General features: G+C 34.7%; 2 protein-coding genes across 4 annotated transcripts; both read left to right on the top strand.

The window, feature by feature from the left end:
* The first annotated feature begins 1,386 nt into the window (after positions 1–1,386).
* LOC121239291 (dol-P-Man:Man(7)GlcNAc(2)-PP-Dol alpha-1,6-mannosyltransferase) lies at positions 1,387–13,739 on the top strand. 3 transcript variants are annotated; one of them, XM_041136500.1, is made up of 20 exons: positions 1,387–1,566; positions 2,218–2,259; positions 2,367–2,412; positions 2,602–2,688; positions 3,341–3,396; positions 4,109–4,226; positions 4,323–4,381; positions 4,730–4,801; positions 5,992–6,055; positions 6,187–6,290; positions 6,741–6,812; positions 7,365–7,451; positions 7,631–7,698; positions 8,976–9,044; positions 9,694–9,776; positions 10,168–10,267; positions 11,126–11,191; positions 12,353–12,446; positions 12,526–12,615; positions 13,601–13,739. In XM_041136500.1, the coding sequence occupies exons 1-19, from the start codon at positions 1,444–1,446 to the stop codon at positions 12,604–12,606; spliced, it is 1,491 nt and encodes a 496-aa protein (XP_040992434.1). In that variant the 5' UTR covers positions 1,387–1,443; the 3' UTR covers positions 12,607–12,615; positions 13,601–13,739. The 3 variants fall into 3 exon arrangements, with proteins under 3 accessions (XP_040992434.1, XP_040992432.1, XP_040992433.1); XM_041136498.1 differs by lacking the exon at positions 13,601–13,739 and adding an exon at positions 12,733–12,945; XM_041136499.1 differs by lacking the exon at positions 13,601–13,739 and adding an exon at positions 12,695–12,945.
* LOC121239292 lies at positions 13,612–14,372 on the top strand. Its single transcript, XM_041136501.1, has one exon. The coding sequence runs from the start codon at positions 13,612–13,614 to the stop codon at positions 14,206–14,208; it is 597 nt and encodes a 198-aa protein (XP_040992435.1). The 3' UTR covers positions 14,209–14,372.
* The last annotated feature ends 523 nt before the right edge of the window (positions 14,373–14,895 follow it).

The raw sequence follows: 14,895 nt of genomic DNA, 5'->3' as shown, positions 1-14,895 counted from the left end.
AGTCCAGTACTTTAATGGCCTATATATATATATATATGTTTGTACGTAGTGTATATATAAGGCATGAAAAATTATTTCCGAATTAATTAATGATTTGCAGATTCTCGATCGAGCGCAATGCCGAGAAAGAATTTCATCGTTATAACATGATATGATACTTATAATTAATTAGCTATAGGTTTTCAAACATATATATATATATATATATATATAATATGCTTAATTCATTAGTTGTCGGCCGGTGATCTTAAGATCAAACGCGTACGTTTCGACGGAAAGTGGTCTGTGTTTGTCAACCTAAGTTTAGGGTTTTGAAGGTACGTACGTAAGATTTTCTAAAAAATGTCTAAATATATATGGGATAGTACAATTTTTAGATATTGGTTTTCTGGGTTGTACGAGGGTACTGAGGTTTTTAGGTAAACAAACAGAGTTTACAAAAACGCGCACATGATATTTTATTTCTAAAACTAAAAACTAGCTAGATTTCTAAACCATTATGTACATATTTCTAGAGAAAATGAGCTGAAACTATGGGAACGGCCTGCCATTTGCCATATATATATATACGGGCAAGGTTTGCACGTTCCCCACCCATAGAAATTAAGAGACTCGAAGAGAACAAAATAGATGTGAGAAAAGGAGAATTCAAACAATAATATTGATGGTGGCAACATGCATAAAGGTGGCATCATGGCATGGGTGAGGTGAGCTAGAACGGCTGCAAAAAGATGGCAACAAAATATATATATATATATATATATATATATATATATATTCAAGTGGGGAAGACATGAAAAATCCTAAATGGATTTAGAATTTGAAATCTTTTTACTTTAACATTTAAAATCTTACTTTTTGTCATTTAAAAAATAATAATTATTCTCATCAGTCACTATTCACTATCTTACACCCACACCTTATGAAAAAAAGAAAAAAAAACTGTCAGATGTAGAGTATAAAGGTGAATAATGACTGATGTATAGCAAAACTTTTTAAAAAATATAATACTTTTTATATATTAATTAGGACATATCGACAGATTTGTATCAGCCTAGAAATCCATCCACTTGTATGTATGGATGATGGCCGAGAAAAAAAAAAAAAAGTATGGATGATGGGTGAAAAATCATCCAATTATTTTCAAGGATAAGGCGATTGAAGCAGACGGACCAGGATTCGGGCCCGTTTGTTCAGCCCAGCTTGAACACTACGATATTGATTTGTTGGTGGAGACGAGCTAAACTTGAGGTTATATCCTATAAGCCTCAAAACAAAATGGATTCTAGAATGGGCTTTCCCTAAACAAAATACGTAATTAGAAGCCCAATAGCCCACCCCATAAACAACATTGCTATACTTGGTGTCCCAATTAAGTGCTCCTTTGTGCCACTACCTCTCTCCGTCCGTCTGCCTGCTTGTCTCTCTCGCTGTGCTGTGGCAATGGCTCCAAAATCTTCAACATGTCTGGAGCGTTACGGTTACGATTTGCTGTTGGGATCCATTGCTGCGTTCTACGTGATCATGGTTCCGTACACTAAGGTTGAAGAAAGCTTCAATGTTCAGGTATTCTTTTCACTAGTTGTTTTGTTTTTTTATTTCAAGCGAAAAGAAGCTTCACTTGCTTCTTGTTAAATTTCCAAGAAAAAGGGAAGGGCTAGGAGTATCAAATAAATAAATAAAATTTTGAGTGTTATACTGCAGAAACTTGCTCGACTTGCGGGATTAAGCGCCCTGGCTTTTGGTTGCCGATTAAAAGTCGTTTCGGGAAATGAAGATTATAACTTTACTTTCTCAAATCTGTATAAGCGGTAAAACGGAGAGCGAAAGAGAAAACTGGGCACTCATCAATGTTAACTATGATATACGATTTATGTACTAATTCGTTTCGAACATTGAACCTTAAATTTTTTCTTCCTTTTAGTGTTTGGGACCTGAGTGAGAACCCTATACTTTGTTCAATATTATTCAACTATGTGGCAGAGACGATTTGAAATTTTATGCTAGACAGAACAAGAACCTTAACTCGAGTCTACCGAATAGGTCTTAAACCGGACATAACTTGAACCATTTGATTCCACATAGAGGGCTTGAAGATTCTGAGACTGTATTCTCGACATTCTGTTTTCATCATTCAGAACCAACTTCTAATTGCATGTCATAGTTTTTTTTTTTTTTTTTTTTAATTATAATTTTGTCGATCTTTTATTTACCCAGGCAATGCATGATATTCTTTATCATCGACATCACTTGGATAATGTAAGTTTTACTTGTCTGTATCTTCAATATCTTTTGCATATTCTATTAAGCTGGGAATTCTACTTTTGATCTAATTGTTTAGTTTGGATCCTTGTTTCCATAATCAGTATGATCATTTGGAGTTCCCTGGAGTGGTTCCTCGCACTTTTATTGGTAATCTTCAATTCTTCTATGGTTAGGGTTAGTGCTTATTCATTCCGTTAGGGTCAGCATACTACAGTTTGAATGTATTTTTTCTAACTATATGAAATAGTTGAATGAAGATTAAATTATTTCCTCTAGTAGGTCAAGTGTTCTAAGAGCATTAAATTAGCTCCTTACAAAATATTGTCATTCTCGTAGGAGCCTTGCTTGTATCAATTTTGGCATCTCCACTTATATTGGCAATGAAATTGCTGCACTTGCCAAAGATTTATGGTCTTTTTGCAGGTGAGTTATTTGAATACTTGGGAATAATCATATGAATTTATTTATCTTAGATTGGAGTGAAAGTTGGTTCTGTTGAGGTGCTGCACCATCCGTAACATGAAATTCGCTGAATATTTTTCTTTTTAATTTTAATTTCAGCACTTCCTTTGCGCTTCTTTTTAGGTTTGTGATTGAAAAAGGGTCTACTGTAGTTATAAGTGGTTTTGACTCGAAACTATAAATCTTTTATGAAGAATTTCTCTGTTGTAAACTGAATATATTGGTCCAATACAGAAGGATTTACTAAAAAATTCTTAAATCATCTATTTTATAGCAAATAGTAGAAGGCTTATTAGTTTTGATGTGCACATAAAGATCCAGAATAGGTGATACAATTTTTTTGTTATGCCTAGAAGGCTTGTTAGTTATGGGAGTCGGGCACAAGAACTCACTTATATATATATATATATATAATATAACCATATTTAAGTTGTAATATTAGCAGCGCATTTAGCCCCTTTCCTTTTCAAGGATTCAAAAAGTGGACATCAGTGTGAACATATATAATTTTTTTATGGCAATTTCATATGAATCAGTATTTAACTTATGGTTATTTTGTCTTTTATATTTATTACCCCTTGAAGTAAGCTAATCTATTTCTACTGTTGTCTAGTTCGAATGGCATTAGGGTGCATCATATTAAGTATGCTACGATTTTTCCGTCTTCAGGTACACTCCTTCTTCTTGATGTTTTTCCTTCTTGAGCAACTGGTTTTATTTGCATGTACTTATGCCTGGAATGTTGCTATGAGCTTGCATGAGGACCCAACATCTACCTTTCTAAATCTTGATTGGAAATAAGAGACTGATGCTGCATGTTCTTGATTAGCTTTATTGACTCTGTTAAAACCAAAGCCATGGCCAACTTGCATGGCCAGGATACCTCATAAACAAGGTTGAGTTTAGGATGCATGTTTTTGCAGCCAAAATGATGCGATTCCATAACTATTGATAGTGGTATCTACAAATATAGAATAAAAACTAGGCAATTAAAAAAAGACGCGACAAGAAAATCCATGAACCATTAGGGTGAACCCTTGCCAAAGATTTTTGAGGATCTGGCTTAATCTGATATCATGCCACCTTAAATTCTGATCTTTCAACCAATAATTTCCGCTTATGCTCTTTTTTTATTCTCAATATAAAACATCTTACTTATCAGAAAAAAATTATTGTTCAACCCCATTATTACCCAGATATTTTTAATCAAAATTGTTGCCTAGAGAAATGTGTAACTGACTTTGCTTGTTCTTAGAAAGATATGAAAGATGCAAAACGTTAATTTGGATTTGTAAATCAATTTTCTCTATAACGTATTGGCCTCTTGGTATTTAATCTTTAATGGATCTAGGTTGAAAAGTTGGATTTTCTTTTTGAGCAGATTAGAGATAAGTTTGGAAATCATGTAGAAGCTTTCCTCGTAATACTAACTGCACTCCAGTTTCACTTGCTGTTCTACTGTACCCGACCTCTTCCTAATATACTGGCTTTTGGTGCAGGTAATCACTTCTTGCTGTGATTTTTTTATAAGTTTGCTCATTAACAAATTATCTTATGGCAGCTGGCACTGATTTTCTTTTTCCTATATGTTTTAGTTAATTTGGCTTATGGACATTGGTTGAAGGGGAACTTTTATGCTGCATTAAATTGTTTGGTAAGTGTTTTATTTGCCCATGTATCTATCTATGCATTTAGTTGTTTATGATTGGGTGTATGTTATTGAACTATGAATGGTATACCTCCTGTGTACCTAGGCTATGCCTAATTACTGGATTAATAAATATTTCTTACTTATAAAAAAAATGTTATTGAACTATGAATGCAACTTTTTTCTCTGGGATTCTGATACTTATGCTTTCACGTGGTCAATCTGTAATTCAATATGTTTGCTGTTATTCCTTATTTATAGAATCTTTTTATTATTTTAGTTGCTTAACTAGTAATTGCATGGGTGGCTTTTGCTGAGATATTTTTACATTTCTATGTTTTTTAATTATAACAGATTTTTGCTACAATCATCTTTAGATGTGACATGCTGTTACTTCTTGGCCCTCTTGGACTGATGCTTCTGTTGGTAGGTTGCTTGTCATATCAATTCTTTTTGTTTTATTTTATTTTATTTTTTTGCCCCCTTTCTCTTGTATTGTCACTGTAGGATCTGGCCACATTGTGATTCATAGTTTCATATATTTTATTGTCCCTGTTCATCATTTCCAGGTTGATACTCTTTTGTCATTATAATTTATTACGAAAGTACTGAGAAGGAACTTGGTTGAACAATATAAATGAAAATTCTTATTTAGCAAATGGTACACAAATACATAAAAGAGGAATGCATGAGAATTTTTCTTTTTTTTTTTTTTTTTTTTGGGGTGGGGGGGGGGGGGGGGGGGGGGGGGAGATCCAAGTATCATTCCTACTTAGAACTGCTTATATTATCCAATGAGAGGAGCCAACCGGAAATAGAATATGCTAGCAGCCATATCCAGGTGCTCAAGGACTATTACAGTGATGATGCTAGGCATATCTAGATTTCTATGATTTTATAATGTTGCACTCCACAATAGCAGGCTTCAACGCTCCTACTTCAAGATTCTTAACATGGCAACTGTTGATACTTCTGTAGCATAAGTACTATGACATCCAAAGCTCTAAAACTTCTATCTACCAGTTACCAAAGAAGGCAACTCAATTAAAAGACATGCGATAATGTAGGAACATAATAGACTATAGACCAAAATGTGTGATGCATCAATAGCATGCTTTGCATTGTATGCCTCAAGTTTTGGATGAATTTAGTTTACCAAAGAATAACTCTTTTATTACATTGTGGGTTGACACAACTAAGTAGGATCCTTAAAAGAAATCAACGCAAACTACCAGACTTCAGCTTAATAGAAAATATAATTATAGGAAGTCCCCAGTTGGCACATCATAACTTCCTAGCTTGAGCTTATTTCTTTGAGTGTCGAGGAGAAGAGTCTCTCTCTCATAGGGCAAGGCTGGAATTGGACTCGCTTGGATGTGGAACATGTGTCGCTTATTTCTTTTTATAGGACACGTGTCCCATATCTAATGGATCCAATTTCAATAGAAACTGGACCCATGCCAAAACCCCATCACATGTAGCTTTCCTAAGCCTTCATCTCCACTATTTCCAAGATAGACTCATGCATTCTTTTCAGCCCTTATATGATATACATGAGAATTTACCCATCCAAAAACAAAATGATATACATGAGAATTTAACAGTATCAATGACAGACCAAGTCAATTTCACTATGGAAGGCATTAAAGTGCTGCATTGGGATGGCTCTGTTGTGCATAGGTTGGTTAATTGATCATCTTTTTCTTTTAATGTTGAGTATATATACACATTTTTATTACATCTTAATGGTATTTTCTACATGATGACAGCTCCTGGACTAATATCTAGTATTTAAATTCTCCTCAGCACAGGTCTTACCATCTTTGTTGATTCAATTATGTGGAAGAGGATACTGTGGCCTGAATTTGAAGTTTTTTGGTTCAACTCTGTTCTGAATCGAAGTTCTGAGTGGGGTGTATCCTTCTTAAAAGGATTTTTCAATTACAGATATGATCTGTTGCACAATTGATATTCTATAGAAAATATTGAATTACACCTTCTATTTATGTGATTTATTTATTATTTATTTAGATCCTCATAAGCATATGCATCCAAGCTAGTTATCTGTTTGCAACATACTATATGCACTCGCGTTACATTTAGGCAATGCTGAGTCAGCTTTGCTTGCAGACATGCCGTATACTGGTTAATGAGAATAAAAGACTAGTCCTGCTTGTATACTGAAGTGACTAAGTGTGGTAGTGCGATCTTTCTTTTATATCTCCTTTTTTATGTCTACTCATAGAGAAGTCTCATCTGACGTTTTCTTTCGTAAGCTAGTGGAATCTTATTATTTACTGATGCTTGAGATTATTATTTCACCAATTTTACACTATCTGTATTCCTTAACATCTTGTTTTGTTAGACACATCCCTTTCACTGGTACTTCACTTCAGCGCTCCCACGCTCATTGCTTGTTGCATATCCTCTGTTTCTGGTGAGTTCGGAAACTATTGTAAAAGTGCAAGATGTTATCATGCTAGGTTTTCCCTTATTTATTTGTTATGGTGCTACTTGGCATTATGTTTTCACTGCTGAAAATGGTTACTTAGTTTCATTTGGATGGTGCCTTATAGTTTCTATAATGTAAATATTAGGGTTTCCTATCATCAATAAGGGTGAACCCAAACACTGTATGTATCGACGTTTGTTGATCCAAATGCTAGTTTTGGGATTAAGGAAGGTTGGTGCAAAATAACACAATGGAAACAATGTTGCTGTCATGTACTTGTGAGCCATACTTTGGGCAGTATCAAGAATCATAACCTTGTTCCTTTAGAGATTTCTTTTCCTGTTGATAAATGATAGGTAGTGTGCCATGTTAGGGCCCATGCAAAAGGATTTTTGGGATTGATTGGGAATTAAAAGGGTATTAGTTAAGATTTGGTTTTGGCTCCAAAATTTAGTCAGAAGTATAAAGGAGAATAACTTTTTTTTTATAAGTAACAGAAATTTCTGTTGTAGGGTCCTAAAGCTATCTTTTTTGCAGATTGGGCTGTTACTTGACAGAAGGGCCTTGTCCTTCGTGCTTCCAGTTTTGTCATTTGTTATACTTTACTCTAAGCTTCCCCACAAGGTATTAGCCATTGAAATATTGTAATTTTCCTTTCTCTTATATACGGTACTCAGCACCTATTTTCAATATTATTAATAAAATTTTCTTTTGCCTTTTAATAAAAAATTCTGGCTTATATTCAATTATTTATTTTTCATCCTTTAGAAGGCACATTATACCATGTCAATTTGATGATGCAGGAGCTTCGTTTCATTATTAGTTCAGTTCCAATCTTCAACTTATCTGCAGCAATTGGAGCTACTAGAATGTATGTTGCAAATGTTGAATGTTCATCAATCTCTGAAGTATTTTGTTGGCTATGTATATGGATTCTCGTAATATCATTTAAGGTTGTTTATCCTTTTGAAAGTTAAATTGGGATGCCTTGTCGCTTCCTTAGGACTGTTGCTAGAAAGCTGTAGTCAGATGAAGCAAGAGTCTAGGGCTTGTTTGGACATTTGGAGTATCTCATAATTCTGTGAATAGTAGTGAAATGGTCTGTGAATAGTAGTGAAATGATTTGAGTTACAATGTTTTATTGGGTTTTGGGAAAGAAGAGAGAAAAAGTTAAATAAAAATATTATAAAGTTAAAAATTTGTTTGAATATAATATTTTAATATTATTTTTGTTTTGAAGTTTGAAAAAGTTGTATTGATTTTTGTGTTTTGTTTTGAAGTTTGTGAAAGTTGTAATGATTAGGTAATGATTAGATGAAAAAAGTTGAAGATTTGAAATTGAACAGTGTTTTGTGTTTGAGTGATATTTGGGAGGGAAATTGTGAGAAGTCTGAGAAGTTTTGAGAATTTCTCATCTCATCTCATTACCCAAATGTACCTAAACCTTCTTCCTAAGCTCATACTTTTATTCCCCCTTCTTTTCTTTTACGTGCTCGGATCCATCCACTTAAGGAAAGTGTTTTGAGTGGCGAAAAATGGTATGGCTGGTTTTTCTTGTATGTTACATTTGTCACTTCTTTAGGCCTGTCACTATAATGGACGAATAAAAAAAACAACTATAATGGATAAATGAAGCTTTGAGTTTGGCCTAAATATACATTGGTTTGAACCATTGGTCAGTCAGTTACTTCTATTCTGATCAGGGGTTTTCAGTTGGTTTTCTTTTAACTTACATCCATTTTCATCTCACCATTTATCCATCTTGATATGCCCTCACTTTATGAAGAAGTAATTCAAGCGTTCTTCAACTTCTAAACACTGAACTTTGTAGAATAGCTGGTCTTCTAGCAATTTTAATGTAGTAACTTGTAGCTTGGAAAGAAGAAAATAAATAAAATAGAACCATGCAATGAAATGACTGGAACTTTTTGGCTTTCATCTGGCTCTCTACATGCAACATTGCTACAGGCTGCATGGACAATATTTAAAAAAAAAACAAAAATTGTCTCAAAACTAGACGATGTGTAACTTCCATATTCCTTTATCTGAAAGCGTGCCATTTTGCCAATAATTTATGTGCGTTTTCAAGCCTTTCTATGCTTTCAATTGCTCATGTATTTTGTGGTTTTGTATCCCAAATTCTTACAGCTACAACAACAGGAAGAAAAATTTCTGGAAGTTGCTTTATTTCATTATGCTGGGACTACTATTAATCAGGTTGGATGATAAACCATTATTTCTCCCTGAAAGGCACATAATTAATGTAATTCTACTAAGATGGATGTATAGGCCGAAAAGATACTCTAATATGTAGTTAATTCATTCGTCTTTGCTCATAAGTAGTGTTTAATGCACATTTCCAATAGCTTCATGCATGTCTATCATCTATATTTTTTTATGAATGCTGATCAAGAAATTTTTTTTGATGAACTATTTTGAAACATTTCCTTTTCCAAGCCGACTGAAAGGAGACTGAAATCTTGCTCCTTGGATAGCCATTAAGTCTGATGTCGGCTACCATTTTTGGATGTCCTATTTGAAAGGTTGATGTACAGGATTTAATTTTTTTTCCTAAACTGGGCTTTCTTATTTATGTTTTTTGATAAGAAAATTATTTTCAGAACACAGAGGGGTGCAACCCAAGTACATAGGAAGTGTACAAGAGAAAAGATCTACTATAGAGATGAAAAACATTTTGGGTCAAAGAAGACATTTTCTTGCATAATATAAGAAATCATATTTTTGAACTTATAATTGAATGCTTGAGAATGCCCTTGAAAATCTGACTCTCAAAGGTAGACAAATAATTTGGATAAAAGATGTTGTTTCTGCATTTGTACTCATTTTCTATTTTTCAAATTTTCAGTGTAGGATGTACTATCATTACTTTCATGGCATCGTTAGAGAATTATCCTGGCGGTCATGCTTTGAGAGATTTGCATCAAATTGGTAAGTTCTCTCTCCCTCTCCCTAACCCCTTTCTCTCTCCTCTAAATTAATATTCCTGTGTGCTTATTGCTAAAAATTTAAAAGTTGCAATTTTGTTTTGATCCCAAATCAATTATCTCTTAAAGAGACAGAAAGGACTACCTCTTTTGAAATACTAAATATCTTAAAAAATGAGCAAAGAAAAAAGAGGAAATACAGTCCCTAAAAATGAGCCATAATAATTAGTTTTTGACCATTCTTATAAAAAAATAGCTTTTGACCATCTGATGTGTCGGCAATTATGGTATGTATTGTTGTCTGAGATCCAGGCTATACAATTTTTACCTTAATTAATTTCTCAAGAAGATTATGCTTTTCTGGGGAAAAAACTGAGCATTGATTGTTTTGACAGGCCATCTTGCTAACAATACAAATGAGCAGTGGGTGCACATTGATCCCTTTTCAGCCATGAATGGAATATCCCGCTTTTGTGAATATGATTTCCCGTGGAGGTAGACAGTATTAGTTCTTAGTCAGATTGATCCTGTCTTTGATCGGTAGTTGTCTATTTTGGAGGAATACACTGTTGAATATACTGACTTGTTGGGAACAAAACTAATGGATGATTTCAGGGACAACAGTTAAATGGTGCAGGGTGATCTATTTTGTCACTATATTCTTAATCATTGCAACACTCTTAACATAATTACATTTCTTTAAGATGGCTGTTTTACTCTTTATACGAACTGTATGTATCACTCAGTCTATGTTTGCATTTAAAAAAATAGTCCAAGGAAAATAGTCATTGTGCTTGAGTCTGATTTTGTTGCTGAAAAAAAAAAATAACAATTTTAGACCATTTCCATTTGACATCCTCTTTGACACCATTTCTGGTTAAAACATCGTAGAAACATTAGGAATGGTAAAATGAAATATTATATGTAGCCTCTTTTTCTGTGACAACTTTTGTTATGTGGATATTGTTGATTGATGGATGCATGCCAAGGTAATAATAAATTAATCATAATAATAGTAGTAGTTTCTTAGATGAATTATAAAAAAACAACAGCAATAAATGAATAAATAGATTGGTAAATAATAAATAAAATCTTTGACCAGAAATGAAAATTGAAAAACATGAAATGAAAACCAAACGAAAGAATGAGAAAAAATTATGATTGCGCCATATCTTTGCTATTGCTGACGGTAATTACATAGACAGTCGTCATTATGCTTTATGTATTTATTTGTCGAAAACATAGCTTATTGTTCCATGGAATGCTTGAGATTGTTTTATTTGAGTGTATGTAATGATGTCTATGGAGTGAAATGTTTATGTTAATTTATACTCTGACTGCCATGTAACGCAGGTATTCTAAAGAAGAAGGGATCCCATTACACGAATTTTGCCATAGAAATTTTACCTATCTTATAAAGTGAGTTTTCCGTCATTCTCTCTTTATTCTCTCATTCTCAAAGCAGCCATTGGCCAATTAATGTCAATGGCGTATCTATTTAGAGTATTTGTTCCCACACCTCATCATATGCCACACCTCATCATATACCACATCTGACAAAAATGACCTAAATAATAGCTCACAGAGGACTCAATAGTATTGGTTAGGAGTCGTACTTCTGTACTGCATAGTGTACTCTTATCCAACCGTGGCACACTCACTCACAAAAATGTGCATTCATGGAGTCAGTTCGCATGTGCACAGAGAGAGAGAGTGAGAGAGAGAGAGAGAGAATGCACGATCGTCATACACAAACATCCATACACAGGAGAGAGAGTTTGCCCTTTCTTTTTTCTTCCCGAGATATTTTGCAGAGCTAAGCATTAAGTGCTATGCATAGCAGTCACCACTATACTACACACACAGTGGGATGATATCAATTATAAAGATGCAAGCGTGGAAAAAGAATAATTCTTGGATAGAGTTTTAGGAGAAACTGTTTGTAAATGTGTTTGGGCGCTTATCTCAATTGCTGCCTGATATTTTTTTCCTACTCAACACTGAGAAACGGGATTGAATGAGCATGCTTCATCCTACGTGAAGCAAGCCCACCAAACTCATTCCGCCTAATAGTGGGCATTCAGCTTATCGAAATGTTCCTTTTGCCCCGACTCTGAGCCATTTAGTCAGGAGAATTACGTTAAAAATATACCTCTATGCTAAAATTCTTTTTAACTTTTCGTTCTCTCCTGCTAAACAATATGCACCCCAGATGGACTACTCTCACTTCTCCCTACTCCCCCCCCCCCCCTCCCCAAAAAAAAAAAAAAAAGCCTTCCCCCCTTTCGCCGTCCATTTTACCAGACATAGTCTTAGTGCATCTTTGGGTGTTGTTACCATATCATATAAATATCTTCTTTTCATTGGTAATAAGAAAAAAAATTACGCTAAATACATAACCCTATGATTGTATTCTTCTTCAACAAGGTGAACCTAAATCTTAGAAACTATTCTTCTTTTATCCTTTTAGATGGGGGCAGTTTGAGGTGAATAAGAGAAGAAAACATGCTGTTTTATTTTATGCACTTATTTCAATTATTCTTTGTATGTGTAATTTCATTATTGTTCCCATCTTTGCAGTGAACATCCGACTGTTGATGGATTCAAGTGTCTATTCACCATAAATGGGTTCTCACGTGCTCGTCTTCAAGCTCACTTCCCACCAGTTTTACTGGTAGAGAATCAACGTACATGCAGATTCAAAGGTTTGATATGCTCAACAATCAATATTTTCTTTTGTATGTCTTCTGCAGGTTAAAGAACCCAAAGTTTATATTCATGGAAACATACTAAACAAAGATGTCATGGATAGAAATTGGCCAGGGTGCTGGTGACTATATGAGGTAAAGTCCAGTATCGTGAACTTGAAACCAAGTATTATATAAATTGCATTTGCACTTTTCAAAGCTTTTTTCTGGGCAGTTGGAACCTTTTGTTTGAAGTTTTCATTTTATGTGAAGGCTGAAGAGTGTAACAAACTGTACCCGATGGAGCTCCTACTTTGTTGAAGATGAAACGGTGGCCAGTTCTGCAATGTTGTTTAACTCGTTTCTTTGTCTAATTTAATTTACGTTCTTAGAATACCAAGTAAGAGCATACCCAGTTTTCAGACCAATTTTGACTTGATTAAAACACAAGTGTCATATTTTTAGTAGGACACCTATTTTTATTTATATGGATCCAAGCAAAAGATTGTACTGAGATCCAAAATATTCGCATTTCCAACCCCATACAGCAAGCGGTAGCTTTCATCCAAATGTGGATGGGTTTGGCTCTACATCCGATAATGCAATGATGCTTTTAAGCCAAACTAGATTCAGTTTTTATGGCATCAACAAGTCTATAGACACAAGGAGTGATAGAATTTTTGGGATGTAATTCTAAACATTGCCAATTATAAACTCAATTTACACCTAGAAATATTTTTTCTTTCCTGTCATCAAGAGCTAGAGCCTTATGTACTACAACAAGGAATATAAAGAAAGAAGGGGCAAAAAGACAAAAGAAAGACTGAAACACTTGGGGAGTTTGTTTACTGAAAAGGTAGAGTTGGTCCATGTTGAGATTGGCTGTATAGCTGCAGGTCCAACAAATGACGCTTGAATGGCAGTTCATTGTTGGCGTGGTCAATTTGTATTCAATATAACCAAGATGTTATTGGTCAGTTCCTCTGTTCCTAGTCATGCCTTGACCTTTTCAAAGTCGTGCCCGACTCCCTTCCTAGAAGGAGGAGCTAGCTAGTTCATATATCAAATTTCATCTCATCTTTTATACTAGAGAGCATTAAGAGGCTTTTTGAAAAGAACATTCTCACATTCTTTCCTCAAGGTCCGAGCATCATGGCATCGTATCATTCGTATGGAACCATGCAAAGGCCAGCTACCTCCTCAACAGCACCCTTAAAGGCTGATCAGCCTGACGATTCGAAGGACTCGACGCGAAAGAGGCACGACGACTTCAAGCTCCTATGCCCTTTCAACATCCCCTTAAGCCCTGAAGCCGCGGCCGTCAGAATTATCAGAAACTTGGGAGATTTTGGACTGTACTACACGCTCTTTGTATGGATTATACTGTTCATAAGTCTTGTGCCAAAGCGCAAGGTTTCTTTAATTTTCTTGGTGGCTATGACGGTTGTGACATGCTTATACCTATTACTGCTACGTGCGCTGCCCAACTCTGTTGTGCTGCATAGAGTTATTGACAAACGATTGGTGCTAGCTTTGCTAGCCATCGTGACCGGGGTTGAGCTCATCCTGACACGCTCAGCCATCCATCTTCTTGTTACTTTAGCCTGTGGAATACCCATCATTTTGGTTCATGCAGTTTTGCGGGTGAGAGTTGATCTTTTTGTGGGCGAGGAGGCTTGTGCTGCTGGGGAATTGGTTCCCCTGGTGGCCATGAAAACTGGTGATGTTGAGTCTCCAGCTTCTGTGTGATGGAAATTGAAAGGACTGTATGAAAAGATATTTAGAGACTTTCTTGGATGTTTTGGACCAAAGAGGTTATTTTTGTTTTTTGGTTTTTTGTTGTTTTCCTTGATAGATGGGAGAATTTACAGTCCACAATTCAAACCGATCATAAATTTCTCAGTTGATTGAAAGATCCCTCCAATCTCTACCAAATGACATCTCTTGAAAAGCTAAGAATCTCATGAACAGAAAGAAATATTTATTTTTCTCATTCGATTTGAAGAAATAGAAGAAGGTTATGCCAGAACCGTCTGCATTATGCACGGTGAATCAGCAATATCCACACACCTATTGGTATGATAATTCGTTTGTATTTTCACAGAAAATCATTTTCTTGGATGTTTTCAAACACATAGTGGTAGCGGTTTTATTGTTATTGTTTTCACAATTCCTCTCAACTCATTTCATCTAATCATTATAATTTTTTTAAATTCTCAAATAAAATAAAATAAACAATTTAACTTTTTTAAATCTTAAAACAAAAATAATATTAAAAACATATATTTTAATAATATTTTATTCAACTTTTAACTTTAATCTCAATTCATCTAATTTCATATCATCTCATCTGCGAAAACAAACTAGCAATCCGACTAAACTGGTGTAATGCTCATTGTGCCCCTGAATAATTAAGGCAAAACGTGAAGCGTTTGT

The sequence above is a fragment of the Juglans microcarpa x Juglans regia genome, chromosome 7D, assembly GCF_004785595.1.
Source record: "Juglans microcarpa x Juglans regia isolate MS1-56 chromosome 7D, Jm3101_v1.0, whole genome shotgun sequence".
Taxonomy (NCBI): Eukaryota; Viridiplantae; Streptophyta; class Magnoliopsida; order Fagales; family Juglandaceae; genus Juglans; species Juglans microcarpa x Juglans regia.
Note: the sequence above shows the minus strand (reverse complement) of the source record. Positions and strands in the feature narration are given on the sequence as shown.